This window comes from Lasioglossum baleicum, chromosome 14 (assembly GCF_051020765.1).
Source record: "Lasioglossum baleicum chromosome 14, iyLasBale1, whole genome shotgun sequence".
NCBI classification, from domain to species: domain Eukaryota; kingdom Metazoa; phylum Arthropoda; class Insecta; order Hymenoptera; family Halictidae; genus Lasioglossum; species Lasioglossum baleicum.
Window position 1 is genome coordinate 12,053,206 of NC_134942.1, and position 21,736 is coordinate 12,074,941.

Here is a 21,736-nt window from a genome sequence, read left to right on the forward strand (position 1 = left end):
TGAATGATATTTTATATTTTTCCCCTGTCGTTTAGTAATACTTTTAAATTAATAAAAAAATTGTCTCCCTTCAAAATAGTCTTGCTAGACAGTAAAAGTTTTCAAACACGTTCACAGTTTTGCAACCATACAAAATAAAATTTCCATCATACTCACCTACTTGGTTTACTTCCCGTAAAGCTTGGGAAGAAATTGACGCTTGGTGATATCGTATAGCGCATAGAATGATATGAATTCTGCAGAAAAGGAAAACCGTACGAAGTCTCTGAGCCCTCTAAATCCGAGAGATTGTCCTTATGTCCTGGAAAAAAATAATAACAGCTACGTAAATAGTTAGTCATATTTAAGTAGTGAATATCTGACAATTCTTATTTATATTATCTTTATTGTAAAATCGAATATAAGTAGACAAACAAAATTCACACAGACTGGAAATATTGGATTTTTTATTTTAACCTTCATCCATTAACCCCTCTTTCTTCTGTCAATTTAACACAATTTTCACTGATACTGAAGAGAAAGTCCATTGTTCTATATTTTAAACCACATTTATTTTTTACTAGATTCTCTCCACCACATTTAATAATCTCAACTGGTTTTCCAACTGCACTACATAAATAATCAATAACTGTGATTCCAGAATTTCATGTTTTCCATTTTTAGTAGTTTTTATGAATATGTTAATAAAATAACTTTTCCCATTTTGCCTGAGGGTTTATTCTCGAATACGGAATTTACAGTATTAACTATTTATATTTTTATCGTATTGACTTTCTGCCACTGTTCAGTTAACATCAATAGACATATTAAGCAGTAGAAATGACAAGTCAGACTCGTGATCAAAATTTAACTTCTCTTAAGTCCAAATAAAATTGCATTCCTTTGTTGTCAATATTTAAATTGAAACGTGCGATAAATTCTCTTTTTCTATCAGAAAATCATTAAGAAAGAAGGACTTATATTTCAGGGATCAAAGATTAAGAAATAATAAATTCAAAATACCCTAATAAAAACGCTACGTATCTCCCACTATAATCACTAGACTGCGATCTTTATGCAAAATAAAAATTGTCTACATCGATTGCAAGAAATAGAAACCAAATTGAATGACCTTAATGACTTTAATAGAGGAGAAATCATATATTGACAATATCTTCAATTTTTAAAACGTTTCAACAATTTTTAATTTCATCCACACTCAATTTTACTATAGTAATTCTTCAATCGGTGTCCTGGGTCGCCTGTGCAATCGCAGTCCAGTGCCTACAAACTTCTTAATTTTCATTATTCTGTTATGAGACTTTCACTGACTTATTTCTGGCATTTGTCTGATTAAAATGACACCAAACACGATATAATTTCAACTGTATTTAGTGGTTTAATCGACGGTGAAAGTTTCGGGTGTAGGGCAGGACAGCGACAACGCGGGCTTTTGGACTGTGCCGGCGACGGCGACTGTCCGCGTCTCTTTCTTTCCCATACGCTGTTGTTCGTTGCGTTCGAAACTTTTATCGTGTATTAAACCACTAAATACAGCTGAAATTATATCGTGTTTAGTGTCATTTTAATCAGAAAAATGCCAGAAATAAGGTAGTGGAAGTTCCATAACAAAATAATGAAAAATAAACAATTCTATCATTGCCATTACATTGTGATTCTGTCCATCTCTACGTTCGGGATCTCGATTGAAGTCTCGGCGCGGTCGGCTCGGTAGACGCAGTCATAACAAAATAGTGTCTACTATACCATCGCCGTCCGTGCAGAACACGGATGTTAATAATCACTAACTACACACCAAAAGATTCCTACATATTCCTGAGAACTCGACAAACAAGACGACAAAGATCAAATTCGCCACCTGTATCAGTTTCATTTCCAAAACATCCCAAACACGTCCCTACTTTCCCAACAAAGCAGGAGCCTCTCAAGTGGCCGACCAAAGTAGATTATCTCTGTAAGCTAATTTGCCTAGCACGAATTTTTTTCCGCATGCGACCGACCGATTGCTCTGATTAGCTCGCTTACTCATTCCCGTCTCTATTACCCAAGAGACATTTACCCGGAACCGTGCGGTAGTCGATACGTAAGTAGGATCACTTTAATCAGGACAAAGACGCACGCCCGTTTAATGCCACGGATACCAGTGGCATCATCGTAGTTGTTCAGTATCGGTAGAAGGACACGGAGGATTTTCCCACGACAAAAGGGCCCGAGTATACCGATTCGGTAGATACCTATCAGAGCAGCTATGCATCGATGCACTATGCCCGGCTCGCGATTCTTTCCTTTTCCTGTTTATCGTGCATACCATCGGATCAGAAAACGTTCACCAAACATGACGGCCGTCGGGGATCCAATGTCGACGTAATAGATCGTGAAACAGGCTCGCTCCGCCGTTTTGCCGATCCCTTTCACTGCTTTCGGTCGGGAACGGTAAATGTTATACCAACACGACAGATCTTATCGATGCAGCCGGGTAACTCGGTAAATGAACGGGTGACTGTGCACGCTGCTTGTGTGTGTGTGTGGTAAACCACCGAACGAATTTCAATCAGGACCGCTCGGTATCGTTTGGACCGTCGCCAAATTACCGGTATTAATATTCAAGCGACGCACGACCCTGTCATTCGAACTTTACATACCTCGCACGCTGTTCCTCAAAAACGGTAACACTGAACTTGCACAGTGCAACGTGTTGTCGCCGAGTTCGATTGCACTGCGGATTTTACGCGTTCACAGCGTTTACGATCGACCGAAGTGCAATGCGTGCGATTTTTATCGCTTTTAAGGGAGAACGACGGCTGCACGGGGTGGCCCGTGAATAGGACTGCCACCCGTCCAGTTTTCTACGGATTTGTCCTCCTTTTTAGTGCGTTCGGGGATCTTCTTTAAGGAGGTAGACAACACGTTTCTAGCATTGCAAGGGTGCGGGGCTCGCCTTCTCATTTCTTGATAATGCAAAGATCGGAGTTTTCACTACTCAAAAGCGCTAGATAAAAGATCAATCTAGGCCACAATCGCCCTAAAAAGTCCTACTTTTACGTATAGGAGACGTAATTTGCATTATTCGGCAGCATGTAGCTGTCGCAGCTTTATGAACATAACTGTATGCTTCCGAATAATGCAAATTACGCCTCGTAAACGTAAAAATGGGACTTTTGAGGGCGATCGCGGCCTAGATTGATCTTTAAAGGTCGGTTTATCGTAGCCAGTCCGGCAACTGGCGCTGTTTTTCGACCACTTATACATTTCTCTTAGTGTCCGAAGGTAACTTGAGGAGGTTTCGAGATGCTCGCACAAAGGCTAAGTGCCATTAAGCTCGTGAAGATCGCGTCATTTGCTACGCACGAGTTTAAACTATCGGAGTTTACCTAAAGGAGTTGTGAAGCCCATAAAAACCTTTTTTTTGTGCCACGCACAGCGGGGAGCCGTCAACCCGCTCGAGATAGATGGACTGACAGTCTCGAAAAGAAATATTCCAACGGACTGTGGCGAACAGTTCCGTTGGGAAATACTGGATACAAAACCAGGATAGTAATAAGGTTCTTTCGGACTAGCCCGGACTGGCTACGATAAGCCGACTTTTAACTAGCGTTTTTGACTACTGAAGAATCTTTACTCTTACAATCCTGAAAAAACGCGTCTACCCTCTTAAGGATCCAGGTTTTTCGATATTACTCGCTCACACTTGTTCCACTAGGTATCACTAGGGCCATTCCACGCGAAATCGGACACTTTTTGCAGTACTGTCTCGGATTTTGTTCAAATTTGAATCTGTTGTAGTCTTCAGTGACCTATAAACGAATCTCTGAAAGGATTTTTCGATATCTTAAAAATTGTTGATTTTACACACGTTTAAAAAAGAGAGTCACCCTTTTTCCATTAAATTACAAGACTAGAACTAACAAACCAATAAGAATGAATTTTTAATGGCTCCGCAGTTTAATTTACACGTTGCACTACGAGTTTTATGATATTCATAATTACAGTGCTCATTCTAATTCAATGCATATTGACAGGAGTTCACATAAAATTCACTAATATCGACGTGCACACTTAAATTAAAATTGCACCGAGACGCAGCTAATCGTACACGCGATAAGTAAAGCTCCTTTTATTCACTTGGTTAGGCAACAGTTGAGTTGATGTGACAATAAAAGACGTCGTAACGGCTTAGTTGCTGCAATTAAACAGTAGCCAGCGCGAATTTACATTTAAAGCAGCATGTTTTATTCAGGCAGTAAAGCAGTTGCTGCAACAAACTTGCAAATGCGCACCTGCCCTTAGCTACTGTCATAGCAGGTTGGCAAATAGAATTAGCGATTGCAGTTTCCATTTAATAAGATAAAAATTAGTTGGAATCGTTGAAAATCCAGAAAATGTGTGACACAGAGAGATTCTATTACGTTCTAAAATTCACTGATAAATTCGTAAATCCCCAGTTTCCAGGGAAATTTTTGTTTGTGTCACCCCCGAAACTAAACTCGTATTTCCACGCTGTGGGCGTACCAACTTGTCTCGAACACGTAACTTGAATTCCAGCACGTCACACGGGCAAACATTTTCTAACTCGTGAACTGTACCCTGTTATTAACTTCCACTTGTTGCACAAGGAACCGATTGCCTCTTTCTTTCGCTGCGTGCTTCTCCCTGTTGCTTTAATTATTGTTAATGCTGTTGCCACTGTTTACAGTCCCACTAATACGCCTTCATACACCATTTAATATAGAATGAGTTCCTTCAAATTCCATCAAATTGAAGATTCTTTTTTAAGTTAGAAGCACTAGTTTACAGTAACAATAATATATTAATTTATTTCAGCTTCACAGCTAAGTAATTGGACTTGGATCACATAAATCTAATCAGTGTAATTCTAGCTTAACCTTTCATTTTTTCATAAAATAGAGAGTTTGTTGATTAGATTTACGAACGAATTGAACCATTTACCTGAATTCTTAGTGAAAACTCAAATAATTCGTGTTCTACATTTATATCCACTTTATGTGCATGTACCTACATGCTGAAAATTTTATCGAAATCCATACCAATATCTACAAACATGTATATAGTAAATTGATATGTATCTACAAAACAAATTTTTAAAATTTTCGTTGCAGCCACAGATAAAATCATTGTAAAATATGATCTCACATATATGGAAAAATTGTAAATGAAACCTATTTCTTTATAATTCCGACGAACTGTATTTCACGACAGAATTAATCCAAAATCATGTGCATCATAAGCGTACTAGTTGCATTGTTTATATGACAGGAACGGATAAAATAAATAGATCGAATTAATGAAGAATATGTTCATATTCATTATAATCCGATTACAGTGAAATGTTTCTCCTAATTGATTATGAATTCTGATCGAACGTTATTCATATTAAAATATTGTTGCAATAAACACCTGAGCAAGAATTGCAACCTGTTGCAATAAAACACAAGGTTGCCTTATAACCTTCTCTTCACCCGATCGATTTTTTGCAACACTATTTCCATAACAAATTCTTTTCGAAGGTGTAATTAAATAACAGTAAAAATTGTATCACGTTTATCTCCGCGCGAGTAAACCCTGTTAAAGTGACTTGAAAGCGACAATAAAGCGGCCGACTCATTTGCCAGAACATGGTTGCAACAGAAACAACGGTTTACGATCCGAAGTTATATTCCTTTCGCTCGCATAGGAATGCACGTTTTTCAGATGCAAAATAGAACATAGACAACAATAAAAAGTTTGGGTCGATACACGAACCTCCCATAAACTCTGTCGAATCTCCATTCTATGATTATGTTTGTTACTCTGACTACAAGTTGCAATTAAACTGAAGAACTTGTGTTTATAATGTGTATAAATGTCTTTAAAAAATTGCGGAATACAAAATTCAACAACGGTCAATGCAGACTCACGCTTTTTGATTCGTTTCAGAAAGTGCAAATTTGCATAAGCTTCTGCACTTTAATTACAGTAACAAATTCTAAAGCTACAGGCATTGAAAATTATTTCAATACAGATTACATCTCTGGCATAATTGCTTAGTTAAAAAATCAGGAATAGTTCACTGTTGCTAGACAGCTGATCTTCCTGCAAAATAAAAATTGTCAACCTAAATTGCAATAAACTTGAGCGGAATAGAAATTTATTTTCTTGCTTAATATGTTTAATAGATTGAGAATAGTATTTTCAAATTCTTCTAATGTTATTACTGTTTTCATTTACATCTACTCATTTTTGTCATAAATGCATAAAATCCGCTGTCTAACCATTACATTACTATTAAATCATTGATTTAATTTATTCAACGATTTAAAATTCAAATTTATTGCTCCATGAATGATGTAAGGTATGTTGCTAATTAGATATTTGCCTAATTTATTCATAGATTTTTGCAAACGAAAGTGTTTTATATTTCTTGTTATTTACTTAATATATTTGTTTTTGTATAATGTGTAGGACTTTTCAATAAAAATCAGCGATAATAACAAGAAAACTGCAATCATGACATTGTTGCAAGTACATTGTCAATAATGTGCAAGTTATTAATTAGTCTGCAAAATTTGCTTGTTTTACCTGATCTTGTGGACGATTCTTGACTTTCTCGAGTATTTTTCTTGCCACCCGCTAGAACTGTCTGCTGTAGCATTAGGGTGGCGAAGATTATAGTCACGGTCCATCGTGGTCTGCATTCCGTCATATTTCTGAAACAAAATTCCACAAATTTTGTTAATTACAAAATATCCTCGATATGTATCTTATAATATCATAGTATTTTTGATAGCTTTAAGAACATACTGTACATACAGTTGTGTTCCATTCGCAGAACGTAAGAGAGTGGTTATTCATGTCGAATGTATATTTTATTGACTTTTCTCAGGCGGTAACAATGCTGCAAGGGAAGTATATTTTCCAAGTCTAATATTAAAAGCGAAAAACCTTTTCGTCTGATGTAATATAAAACTGTTTGTTACAGTCTCTAATTAAATTTATTATAGTAATTGTTTGTATACAGAGTGTCCCAAAAATATTGTATTTCCTTGAATGGGGTGATTAATCATATCAATATTATGTTGTTTCCACTTTATTCTAACAAATAACTGAACGTTCCAATAAACAAAAGTCTATTTAAAAAAAAACATCATTTAATTCGAAATAACATGAACTGTTCCGTTTGTAAATTAACACTCTGATGTAGGAATATAAAATAATTTTGTTAGTACACATTGAGATAAACGGTCTTTGAGAAATGGAGACGAATTCTTTGCAAAAGTTACGTGTAATTCAAAACAGGAAAAAGATTAAAAGAGTTTAACTATGCCGATATACTATTTTGAACATATAAGAATCATAAATGAGGAAAATAAATTTTTACTGAGCTCCTATAGCTTGTAAGTGATATATAAAAATTTTCTTTTGCATAAAGAGCCGCAGCCTATTAATGATTGACTTCAATTTTCAAAAGGAACGGATAATGATTTAAAATTTAGTACGTCACGAAACAAATTGAAAAGACAGAATATTTTAGTGAAAATTAACATTAGCCGCCACAATTAATTAGGAACAATTCGCATTATCTCGTTCTTTTGGAGTTCCCTTTCTCCCGCGGTCCTGTAAATTATGTAAATTGCGGCGGGTCGCACTATTAAAATTACAATGAAGTTATAAAGGAGCATTCCTCGCGGCTATTCGTCCCTCTTCAAATTCATCGGGCTCTTTTTTCCGCGGAGCTCCTTAAAAAATTGCTCCCATTTCTCGGATAATAAACCGAAACGCGTTTCCTTTCCGAACTCGCTGCAACTTTAATGACCAAGTTTCATTCCACCCTCTCGAAATCATCTAAAGGAATGCCTCACGCCAAATTTGGCGTTGCGGGGTGGTTTTTGCGGCGAGCGGACGCGCAACAAAGTCGCCCGTGACGCATTACGATCATTTCTCATATCTGGGTTCAACCACAGTTCCCTCATACGTGACTTTATTTTGCCCATGCAATGCGCGAAATTGAAATAGAACGCGGAACAACAACAAAACTGGAACTATAAAACCGTCGAGCCAGAACTCGGTGAAATATTATTTCAAGTATCTAGTAATTAGTTCAAAACGTGCGTGCGTGCAGCTTTGGAAATGAAATGTTCTATCCAGTAATATCTGAAATTTCACGCATAGTAAAATTACAAGATAAATCAAATGTAAATAAAATAGTGTTTTTAATTATTTTGTCCTGGAACATTTATTAGCATATTTGCCAGATTTTTCTGATTAAAATGAGACCAAATACGATACAATTTGGATCACATTTACTCGTTTAAATCACGAACTAATCAGTGGAACATGAGAGATGCTATTTAAAATAGTACAATTTTATTTGGAGGATGCTAAATATCTTTAGTCGTTATTCTAAATTCTCTCTTTAAAGAAATACACACATTGTTAACACTTTTTAAAAATAAGTACATCTGACAAAGGCAGTATATAAGACATATTTGAAATGAATTAACCTCCACGAATAAAGTAGTCGTGAAATGTTCCAATAGAGAAAATTCATAGAATATTCATGGGATGTTCATAGAGTATTCATAGAGCAATAAAGGTGCTCATACCGTAAACACATACATTTTTCTAGCATACTTTCACCCGATAAAAAACTTTTAAAAAGTAAAAAAAATTACGCGAAGCACGCGTGATAAAAGTCGAGAACGAAAGAGGGTATTATTAAATAAATCACTAAAAACTAGAAGAAAATAATAACCCCATAAAAAAACTTCAAAACAGTGAAAACATTACGCCAAGGACATGAAAAAGTCGAGGACGAAAAAGAGTGTTACCAAATAAATCACACAAAATAGAAGGAAATAATAATAATTACAATATAGAGAAAGATGTGCAATCAAAATGAGCTGCGGGTATATAAAGATGCTTCCCAGCAGCGTGTAGCACAATGCTACACAGTGCTAATTTCGGTGCTTTCCAACTGCGCTTAAAATGACGCAACTACATATACACAGCTAATATCGCAGGACATTTTAATAATGTGAAGATAAAATTTAACATTGAAACATTTGGCTAGATGTCCGCGACCCGGAAGTCAAATATGTACATAATTGGCGTGGCTGGGCAAGGTATTCTCAGATCATCAATACCAATACCTTCCCTGTCGCAAGCTTTCAAATAACTTGTGAATTAAAAACTCTGGCAATACGAGTATACTTCCATTACATTGCGTTTTAAAATAATTCTTATCGTGGCCACGCTAATTTGACTTCTAGGCCGCGGACACGTAGCCAATTGTTTCAATTACATTTTATCTTCACGTTATTCAAATGTCCGCGATATGAGTAATGGAATGTATGAAAACAGCACTCTAAATTTAGAGAATATTGCAGGCATGATAAGATATTAATGAAATAAGTTTCAGGTAAAGTTGGAATAGCCGATTTACGATATTATAAATATATACAGGGTTGTGAAACACGTACTTGGCGTCGAGACGCTACCGCATCTCTAGATACTCTATATTCATCAAAACATTAAGAGCATAAAAAGATATAGACTCCTAAAATCTGAGGAAGTTTAAGTTTCGTCTGAAAAGTTCCTATACAGTGTCATAAAAATGTTGTACTTCCTTGAAATGAGCTCAGGAATCACCCCTTTCAAGGAATTCCAATTTTGGGACACCCTGTACATAAGTATACAACATTTTTAGATAGCTCGAACGATAGCTCGTAGCATTTTAAAATTCAAATTCGGAGATTCAAAGATATTTATTCATAGGTTTGTTAAACAACATATTTTCCACTCTGTTCTATTACTGTGTGTTCGTCATTTTTCAGTTAACTCCTCATGTTATTGAATAATTTCAAGATTAACACTAAACCTACCGAGTCTTAAAAGTAACTGGTACATGTTCCCTAAGAAAAATGACAAAATTGATTTTATTTAGACTTTGTGCAGCTCCTGACATTTAGTCGCTATTATTACGATAAGTATTTCTTTGTAACGAGACGACGCGACGTGGCGGCGTGTCACGACACGCTAGTTTTATAATAACGAACCACAAGAAACTCGACAAATGCAACTGGTGTGCAATGTGCAACGGCTCACGATTGCCTTCCGGTTGCATTTCACGAACTTCTTTCGATAACCGTCTTGGGTACATGAACGTGAATAAAAACCTGCATATCTAATAAATGTATCCGCAAACGTTCGGTGTAGCATGTTCTTTTTGTTGCAACTTCTAATCCGGAGAAGAAAACTTTGAAGTATACCATTCTTATAACTTACGTTAACTGAACAATAGACTCTTTTGTAACTTTATGTAACACTTCGTGTCGTTGAATTTTTATTTGTTCAGTGACATAATTGCTTGTAAAAAGTAAATTCATCATATTATGTATTAGGTATAGTGTTTTTGGGGAATGTACTGTAGTGAAAAAGTTTAGTGCAGTTCAATAAAGTAACGCAATAACAAAATTCCTGAAGGAAAGAAAATAAATGCAAATTAATAAAAATTCAACATAAAAATGAGAATATGTGAGTACATAACTTCTCTATGCTTCTTTCAATATTTCTTTTATTAATTCTTACTTTTCTTATCGTTTCTTTGAACATTTCCATTAAACTTCAATTTTATAGTATAAAAATACTTCAGAAGTAACATATAATACTTCAAAAGTCAAATGTTATAGAAATGATAATATTATATAATTGATATCCATGATTTTTGTACATACATTTGATAACAATGATAAGCTATATTAGTTATGACTGCAAAAAGAAACTTGTAGATAAGTTACAGATTAAAATCGACTAACAGCATCGTTATGTCAATATATTGACATTCTGACATTAATCTAATATTACTAAAGTTTGAAATCTGGTAATAAATATAAAGTTTGCCTTTCAGAAATTATTATTAGTAGACAGCGGATTTTATGCATTTATGGCAAACATGAATAGGTGCAATTTATGACAGTAAAAATATTAGAAGAATTTAAACCTTACCACTATATTATTTTCAACCTATTAGACATATCAAGGAAGAAAATTAATTCTTATTTCACTCACAACATTTTTATTTTGCATAATCAAATTATTAGCAATGAAATGATTGAGATAGTAAAAGTAATGTATCACAGCAGAAACAGTTAACGATCGTTCACAAACGATTCAACGTTTCATACAAGACAACTGCGTAGGAGAATCTTGATTTTCCTCTCGGTGGCTTTCCAACGAGGACGTTCAGCGAGCGTTTTCGCGCGTTAATTGAGGGTGCAACAGCCACGCGACTGCAATCGTTGCGACGCGCGAATCACGAGGTTGCACAAGCTCCTCGCCACTGCTCGCGTGAAGGTTACGCGATTTTAACGGTTATTATCGCACCGACTCAATCGGAACTGTTCTCCGGTGTACACCGGGCGCCCCTGAAAGATACTCTTCCGATACTTCATGAAATTGCTTCAAGTTGGCCGGGAACTGCGCAAACATCAGCCGTTAATTAGCGAAATCATGGCGTGCGATCAAGAAGGAAGGGAGAACGCGAAAACCGATCGTTGATTCATCGCCGCCGTGCGACGATATTGTGTAATAACTCTATCGATGCTCCCAGACTTCGTCCCGGGGACCGCGAAGCATTTGCTTTTCCGGCCACGATACCACTCGTGGGATTAGGACTCTATCTATACAGCACCTGCAACAAAGTGTTAACCCTCTGCGAACGAGGATCTTTGAAAGTATTCACACATTAGACACCAGCGCATTTTCTAGCAGTCTTTTTAAACGATAGAGATTATTATCGAGAATATTCTGAGATTATTATTTAAAAGAAAATTATTCAGCTTCTTGTACATACAGCTATTGCTAGCCTTCTGGCAGGCAGTGTTAGGAATATTTTCCCCAGATAGCTAGATTGTACAACTATTTGATCTAAGAAAACGGAAACCGTAGGGTCTACGAAAAACGAATATCCCTTCCATTTGCGCGATTATATACATATAATAGGGGATTTAAACATATATTAATCGATTTAACAATTCTTTGCAATCGGTTAGGAAACGGATTATTATTACTAATTAGGATAAGTTCATGTTTAGGGTCTTGAAATTTAATATTACATAGATTAAGAAGGGTAATAAAATTAGACTGCGAATCTTCATGCATTTATGAAGAAATTGGTTGGGTGAAATATAAAACAATAAACGATTAGAAAAATTTCAGAGTACTGTAATGTTGTTTTTAATGTAACGAAGTCATCAATGGATGAAATCAATTTTTATTTTATTCCTGCTTCCCCCACAATCAATGCAGAACATTTTTATTTTGCATAAAGATTCGCAGTCTAGTAATATTTTATATTTCAATTTCTATAATTACTAGACTCCGGATGTTTATGCAAAATAAAAAGTTTGCGCGTCAATTGCAAGACACGGGAGCTAAATATAAATTTATATTCTTCATTAATAATTTTAGTGTGATGAAAATAATACATTAATACCCTTAAAGTCTTCTAAAATTTTCACTGTTTTAAATTACACTTGCTCATTTTTGTTATAAATGCATAAAATCCGGAGTCTAATAATTACTAAGAGAGCTCATATGCCTCTTGTTGCTTGATTAAATAAAATGTTTATGAAAATAAATTTTCATTTAGATTCTGTGTCGTATAATTGATGCACAACATTTTTATTTTGCCTAATAATCCGGAGTCTAATCGTAAGGGGCGGATTTTCCGAGTACATATTCCATCTACGCTCGTTTGGAAATTGCAGTGAACGCAAGGAATCTTTGAAAGTCCCTTCGGTGATTTCTTCCTCGGATGTAACTGCTCTGGGTCGTGTCCTCGAATTCACTGTGGCTAATAAGAACAGAGCAGTTGCCGGTGAAAACTCTCCGAGTATTTACCCGCGGAATTGTATCAACTTCATTAAGTGAACTGTACGAAATGTTCCCGGGCATCCACCCGCGGAACGAACTATTGCGCGTTCTGGAATCTTACGCTGCGGTGCACGTTTCTGATGTAGACTTCACTTTCATCGCTTTACTTTCATGGCCACTCGTTGTGTCAGACATTGAACTGGTTTCACACTAGAAGCACGGCGGAGGTGTAGCGACTGGCTTCTCTTTTCTTAGACAAATTACAAGAGTAGGGCAAAGTAGTCTAATTACAATGAGGGGAGCAATCTACTAAATGTGAATGTCGTGCGTTACTCTTAGGACGACTTTTAGCCCTTTAATGTCAAACAAAAAATTAGTCCCTACAATTTGATTCCAAGGTTTTAAATTAAAACGTCGTATTTCGTTTGATGCTCAAGGGAAGGTAAAATAATTTGCTTCGAAATTAATGTAAAATAGGTTGCTATTAAATGTGTTAATTTATGATAGCGTGTTAGAAATAATTAAATTGGTCCAACCTTGATTGTTGAATTTCTTTCGATCTCCTGTTTTTGCTTTGATGAAATCTTTTCTCCTTTCTTTTTTAAAGTTTTGTCTATGTAGAGTACTGCAGTAGAGAAGGATTTATTTAGAGAAGGATTTACTAAAATTCAAAGAAACGGCGAAGTTGTAACACTGAAAATGACTGTACGTCACGTGAGATAAATGTTCACTTGGAACTTTAATCGTGTTCTTCTGGAAACTATGTCTGCCAACCCAGCACCCTGTAGATCTCAGAAATTCGTCATCCGTTTAAGTTGAAATTTCTACACGTTCTTCTTTTTCAGTAATCTGCTATGTACATTTTTTCAAATATCTAAATTTCGTTGAAATTTCATGAATGTGTAAAATTGTCTTTAAGCAGCAAAGAAAGTTTGTCTTCGACAACGTGTCATTCCCGTGTTTTTAAAAGTTGTTAAAAAATATTTCGCTGCATTAAGGATAGTTCACGTGTAGATACACAACATTATACGACTCTGCTATTTTGTAATTTTGACTTAATATCAATTTATTGCACTGAATTAATTCCCATAAATTAGTTCCCACGTTATTGAAAATTATTGAAAAATATTTCGCTGCATTAAGGATACGTGTACCATTTCGTAATTGTGATTTTATGGTCCTAGCGTAATGTGTAAACTTCATTATCAAGTAACTAACAGTTGATATTAAGAAACTTGTGACGCACAAAATTCGTTGAATGGAATTCAACGCGTAAAATAAAAAAAGGAAAGGGGAACAAGTGTCGGCGGTTCTAAAAATGCCAAACACATCGTTCCCTATCTAGGAAGCATTTTCCGTTGTCCAACCGCAAAAAGTGTGCCAGACAGCTCCCCGCAATCGGTCATGACCAGTTGGTAAATTGCTGGAGCCACCGGATATGTCCAATTGACTCAGAAAACATGGAAAAACTCTCGTTGCAACATCGTTTTCGATCGAAAACCGAGCACACGACATTGTCGCTAAACTGTTCGCAGAAACATCCTTTTTCCTGATCCTTCACCGGTCCAGCCAATGACATTTCTATGGGTTTCATGGAATCGATTAGCAGACACGACTTAAGTGCGAGTGACAATGATTATTTTCAATGGTAGAACGATTGTCGCGTTTACCAGATGATAGACACGGTTAATTAGCAGAGCCTCGCAGGTTTCCTTATTCACTGTCGGAGCAAGGCAATCTATAATTAGTCACTTCATCGCCGAGTGCTGTATACAGGGGTAAGAAGTGCTATTATCGAGGTAAACAAGCTCTCATCGGTGTTAAACTTGTTAAGAGAACATAATTACAACTCGTAATACCATATTATTACTGGATTGCGTTATTCACTGGGAAACAATGCTAATTATACATCCACTCCCGATTCTTCAGTCTGATTCACAATGATGCACATGATGATATGCGCGGCTGCCTCCCAAGTGACGGTCTTCGCCACTGTCAGAAAAGTAGATTCATCCTGGACTATTATACACTTTGAAATTATGGGAAGACTATGGATATAGTCCGAATTTTATCTTCTTTACGTGCTGCACCGATCAACAGGTGATGCTTCTACGGTCTCCTGAGTTCATACGAATCTGAAAACTGGGTTTCTTTGTCAGCCTGGACTTTTGAGAAATTTAATCTTGGACAACAGTTGAATATTCGATTTTGAACAATCGATTCTGAGCATCCTTTCAGCTTTCCAATTCTGAATATTCTGTATGCTTTTCAATTTTAAGCATTCTCCATGCATTTCAATTATGAACATTCTTTAACATTTCAATTATGAACACATTCTTTAACATTTCTATTATGAACACATTCTTTAACACTTCAATTATGAACACATTCTTTAACATTTCAATTAGGAACATTCTTTAACATTCCAATTATCATCATTCTTTATGCATTTCAATTATGAACATTCTATATGCATTTCAATTATGAACGTTCTTTACGCATTTCACTTTTAATTATAATTAATATATCATACTTAAGTGTTCTCTACATTTTCTAAGAAGCTACTACGAATAATATTTAAATAAAATTATGTCAAATATGTAGAGGAAGGTGTCGTTGTCAACGTGCCAATGAAACTTCGTAAGTTTCTAGTGCACTTTGACCAACACAAGAATCACTTTTGTCAGCAGAAATTCAGTTTGAAGGACTTAAAGTTAAATCAACTCTTAAAGTTTCCGTACTCCCTGTTTTTCCATGCGTAACTTTATAATTATTCGAGGATGAACAAGGATTCAATTACGAAAATTATCCACAATTCCTTACTACCTCTATTACTGTATATAAATAAAATTCGTGTAAAAAATAATATTCAGTACCGTGATGCAAAGATGAACTATTTCATGTATTTCGTTCCTATTTTAAATTAATTTATTTACCGAAAGGGTAATTCCTAAAATGTTCCAACACTAATGTTTATAATAACTGACTCATAGTACATAAAACTGACTGAATTTATTGCCAATGTTGCAGTAATATCACTGAAGGCACTATCATCTTTAAGATGTGGTTCCACGCTTTTAGAAGTTCGGCGAAGAAACATTTCTTTTATGGTCGATAAGACACTGTAATCTCACAAAGCTTTGTTCAAGACAAATTTTTTGGGTTGGAAACCTTCTCTTGCTAACAACTATGCTTGTCACATCTTGATGAAATGGACCACGTTATAATGCGTCGTACAATGAGCCAAGTTGTTCCACCAGTATCAAAGTTTCACTGTGAACCTTCAGTTGACCAAGTTAAAATTAGGTTTGAACATTCAACAATTTCGATAAACAAACTCCATCAAATATATCAAATTTTATAATAACTTGCCACTTATAATTTACTGATTTTGTGCATTCAGCACAAAAATGCATCGAAGAAACACAAAACATTAGAAGAATTTAAAAACATTGTTATATTATTTTTAACTTATTAAATGTATTAAAAAAAAACAAATTTCTATGTGGTTCTAGTTGCAATTCAGGTGAAAAGTTTTTAGAATATTTGGATGAAGTTCCACATAGGCTATTTATAATATTTATAATGATCCAATTTGTTAACTGTAATAAAATTAATATTATTGCTGTTTCTGAATTCTAATTTCATCGGATGCAACTTTCACATAAGCTAGCCTGTTTTTACTTTTGAAAATTTGTCTCATATGGTTCACATTTTATTTTATTATTTGAACAATAAATGACTCCACATTAGGAAAAAATTCAGGTCAAAAATGCAAAATGAAATGTGCCTGATAGTTTTTTAAAAAAAGTTCAGTGTCAATGTACGCGTAGTACCGAATGAATTTGCACTACTTGAATAATAAAACACTACATATCAACATGTCTGACCATCACTCGCTGTTTCTACTTGCGTACTGTGAGCTACTATGCACAGCACTGCAATTTTGAACATTTTAACACTGTGCTAACCAACAGCTACTTAATAACGTTTTACAAATATGAATAATTCAAGGTTTCTTAATGGATTGTTCGATAATATAATCTAATAATTTCTTTTACGATTATTATTTAGAAAGGAATTATTGAAGTTATTTCAAATATAGCAAAATCATAAAAATTAATCATAAAAATTAATATAAAAATTAAAAATGCTTTCAGAAAGTAAAATTTTAAGCTATCTGCTGCAAAAAATATAGTTACTAAACCTTTCAAACTAATCCATCCTATTAAACAACTCGTTCCATCTGCACAAGTTCTGAAAAACGAAAGCAACTGTATTTTACTTTCATCGTTTAAACCGATTTCAATAAAATCAAAAGCGTACGGTTTTAGCCGTACTAAAAGTGTCCTCGTCCAAATGGATCCGAAACTTTAGCATGATCCAATAAAAGAATTTTAACACTATGTATATTTGTCGACTCGTAAAAGCGAAAGGTATATGCTATCCTATAAAAATAACAAGACTGAATTAATTTAGATTTTAAAAGAATAAACAATCGTTATAGATTTAATAATTTTAAAATAAGAAACTCTAAAAGTGATCAATTGACCTATAGTGGTAGATATGGTGTTACGTATCTCCTAGTATTGAGGTCATGGAAAACATTAAAAATTGTTGTTTTGCCTGAATGAAATTATCAAATGGACAGTGATTGAACTCAGCCGATTGGCACCAGTCCGCGTGAACCGGTTTCTAAAATGTTTCGAGTTCATAAAACAGGTACCTAGTAATACCTAATCTTTCTACTATCGTTTCGCAAAGTTCAATTTCACTTACTATCTAGTAAACAGTATTCACACTAAATCCAGTTGCACTACACGTTTATAGCAATATAAAATTCATAGATATGTTCCTATCTCAATCTCGAAAAAAAAGATAAAGTAAACAACACCAATGGAGCTATTTAATGAGCTATTAATTGATTAGAATGCAATATGTTAAGTTTCAGAAAATATGTGTTCTTTTTGTTAACTCTTATCATTTTTGTACGAAGTATTAATGTTCGAAAATTGTTTAAAAAATGTATTAGGCATTAATTATATGTTTTTATATAAAATAACCATACTTTCACTTACACCTAGGGTTGCCAGAAATGTTTTATCCAAATATAGAAGAAGTAGTGAAAACTGCAATCATGTATATGTGAGATAGGCTCAAAATGTAGGAGTTCACAGCACATCTTAAACTTTTTTATTCAAACGAAGATTTTTGAAAATTCCTATAGGTACGTAAAGATCAAGTTCAAATATAGAAGACTCATATCAAATATAGAAGATCTGGCAACCCTACTTACACCACGTATTACAGATCATAAATGATTCGATACTTTAATCGGGACAAGTCGACCTAGTCAACAGTGCAAATTCCATTTGACGCGAGCGCAATAATTAACAGACGCAGTCCGTGGCACAAAGTAGCCTAAAACCGAGACTAATCCGTTGCCGAAATCTATTTGCAATGTGTATTTTATCATTGCGCAACAAGGATTAGGATCGTAAATCCAGCGCTTAGCACTTTCACGATCGATGACGTGTCCCCCGTTCGTGGAAGGTGGGATTTGCTGACGTAAAATTAGTCGTTCCGTAGCGCAAAGGAATCTACGTTACGGGATTGCGTTCTCTCGCGATTCATTTCACGACAAAACAGACAACTACAATTTTAACTCGTGTGAATTCGGGCAGCTGGTTCGATGATGGAATCGGATCGATGTGGATCGTCGAAACAACGTTCAAAAGTCGGATTAGAAACGGGATCAAGCGATGAATCATTGAGAATGTCTCAATACACTGCTGTGAATAATTATAAACTTCATTCTCCATTCTTTTTGTGAGTCATGCCAATAATAATTAAATTCACCAAGACTATCCAGACTCAATTATTTTTCATGGCTCGGGGTAATGTACAGGGAAAACTTCATTTTTGAATAAATTTTTTTAACGCATTATAATATTAGTTTTCACAAAAGTAGATTACAGTTTAAGGTAAATTGTTATAGACTGTGGTTCTTTATGCAAAATAAAAATTGGTGGTATCAATTGCGACGAACTGAATACGACTTTTATAAATTGGAAACAAACATCTTGACATTCTTAAATTCTTCTAATATTACTAATTCACATTTTTATTAGTAAACTGTACCTATCAGATCTGTGAAAAAAATCGTATTGTCGGAGTTAAAATGATTAACCATGAGAAGAAATAGTTATTATTAAAATTGAATGGTTTAAAAATAATTTTACACGCTTGCATGTGCCATTGTATTCGAGAAATATTACTGTAGCCTTATTTCAAATACATCTCCCTTTCGAACCGAATAATCGCTGAAACGTTTCATCCCATAAAAAATAGAAAAGAACCACCATTCTTCCAGCCTGTATAAAACCCCTGCGCAACGTAAACTATGCAACGAGAAATTAAATAATTATGGGTACTCAGAAAACACACGACAAAGATGTACGCGCACTCTACAACCCCATTAAATTATTAATAAAGTTGTCCTGTAAGTACTACCATGAGAACCCTTTAGCTTCTCTGTTGGTTTTAGTAATGGTGAGCAATCTTCTTTACGTTGATTAACTTAAATTTCTGTACTATTGGGAGTAATTTCGTTTCACCCTTTCTGTAAACAAGTTTTCAAAGATTGATTGCCCGTGCTTCATACCCGTGATGCAGATTCGAGCAAATTAGACCGTGCAGAGGACGTTCCATTTTTCCCGGCGAATATTTTCCAGATCGATGCTGTGCGACCATTGAAAAACTCATCACTAGACTGCGGATCTTTATGCAAAATAAAAAATGTTTGCATTGATTGCAAGACACACAGGAGTCAAATAAAAATTTCACTCTTCTTTTAATTATCTTATCAAGGTAAAGCTAATACACCGGTGGCCTTAAATCTTTTTAATACCTCCACTGTTTTAAATTGTATGTACCCATTTTTGTCATAAATGCATAAAATCCGCAGTCTACTCTCTCATCACTTTATTCGAATACTTTTTTCTGCAATTATCTTAATTCTTTCACACTGTTTATAAGCATTTATTTGTATGCAACAACTCTACATACGTGTTCTAACTTTTGGCATTATTTTGTTAAGAATCTACCACAAAACAAACATGAATACGAATAAAATTGATCATCAACTGAATCTAATTCTGTAATGTTATTTCTATTTAAAACATAATGAGCAGTGTAATCACACGTTGTATAATAAAAGATATTTGATATTATTATACAAGTATGTATATGTTATACAGTAAAATATATTTAACATATTATATAAATAAATGTTATAAAATAAAATTGTATGTAATATCATACAATTGAATATATTTTCGGTTCACCGTGAACAAGAAAATAAAAATTGTAAGATGTCCGAGTATTAATTTGTTACATATTTACGTTTATAGTTCTTTAATAACAATTGAGGAAATAAACGACGGTGAAATCTTACGTCGCAACAGTGAACATTGGATAAAAAATTGTATGTGTTTTGCAGCAAACACCTGTTAATCAGATTTACGTAAAGTGCGTGTCCATTACATAAATCATCGGATCAAGGACGTTGGATTTCCTTAATGATAGGTGCGTTTAATACGTCGCTCGAAGAAGAAATGAAAATTCACGGGCATAATAGACGGAGAAAGTAACGCGCACGCGTATCTAGCTGAAATCCACTAGCGGAAAGTCGATTACTATCTCCTGAATGCGGATAATTAAGCCAGTTTTTACCACAGTTACAGAAATCCGCGCGCAGGAAGTCAATTAACCCAGTGGAAGTGCGTTAAACATGATTGAATGATTGCTGCACTCTTGTTTTCTACATTTGATTTACCAATCCGACTCCAATTTTTCCTATTCCTGTCTCATTGTAATTGGACTCCCCTTAACTGCGAGCTAGTATCAATTTCAATGAGCCCAATTTTATTATACTGCGCAAACATGTTGCAGTAAAATCGGAGAAAGAAAGACAGGGGAAAGGTGTAAAGAAAAAGTGAAGTGATCAACGAGGTTCGACGAAAGCGAGTAAACTGAAATAAAATGGTAGGTTGATGACCCAGATATCATTAATTATTAACATTATAGCAATTTGTGTGGTACATTTTCATGTTTTTCCACCATATTAAAAATATACAGAAATTTTGGTAGGTTCATATTCAAGATTAATTATTAATGCTGATTTTATGCAATTATGACAAAAATTATTAGGAGCAACACATAACAGAAAAAAGATTAGAGCAATTTAACACTAATGTTGTTATATCATTTTCAACCTATTAAGCCTATTACGAAAGGAAATCAATCTCTATCGTGTTACAGTTTGTTGTAACTGAGATACATAATTTCCTTCATTATATTTTTAGTTATAACTCAATAATTGATAACGAAATTCCATCAGCAGGATTCGTATACTTCTCAAATTTTGATAGAATCAAATAATATTTATATTAAATGATTAATTAATAATGAATAAAATAATAGAAATTAATAATATATGTATTTCCGTCAACAGCAACTGCTTCCACATATTAAATCATTGATGGGACGTTCCTGATTTATCGGAACTTAATTGCACAGTTTCGATAAGATCACACCACAAATGGCGGTATAATCATTCCAGCAATCATTTTAACTAGCAAAGTATACCTGATTCATGTCGATATGAATTCCTGATAAGCACGCTTGATTATAATACCGAGAGTCTGCGTACTCTTTTTTGTGTTATCTCAATTAAGCCGATTACGAACTGGAAAAGTGTATTGAAAGTGAAAGTTTACGAGATTGTTGATGCAGTATAATATCTCAATCAATTCATTACGATTAGGTGTGCATTAGAGTGCAAAACTAGTTCAAGAAACATTCT

The 21,736-nt window shown here is 34.7% G+C and overlaps 1 protein-coding gene across 1 annotated transcript in view; it reads right to left on the reverse strand.

Annotated features, from left to right (window-relative positions):
• The window catches only part of LOC143215837 (peroxidase), a 45,975-nt gene that overhangs the window by 18,212 nt on the left and 6,027 nt on the right, over positions 1–21,736 (reverse strand). The window contains exons 2-3 of the mRNA XM_076438401.1: positions 6,577–6,704; positions 157–301 (exon numbers count right to left, since the gene is read on the reverse strand). Of these exons, the coding sequence (XP_076294516.1) occupies positions 157–301; positions 6,577–6,700 (269 nt within the window). The 5' untranslated portion in view covers positions 6,701–6,704. The remainder of the gene's footprint in view (positions 1–156; positions 302–6,576; positions 6,705–21,736) is intronic.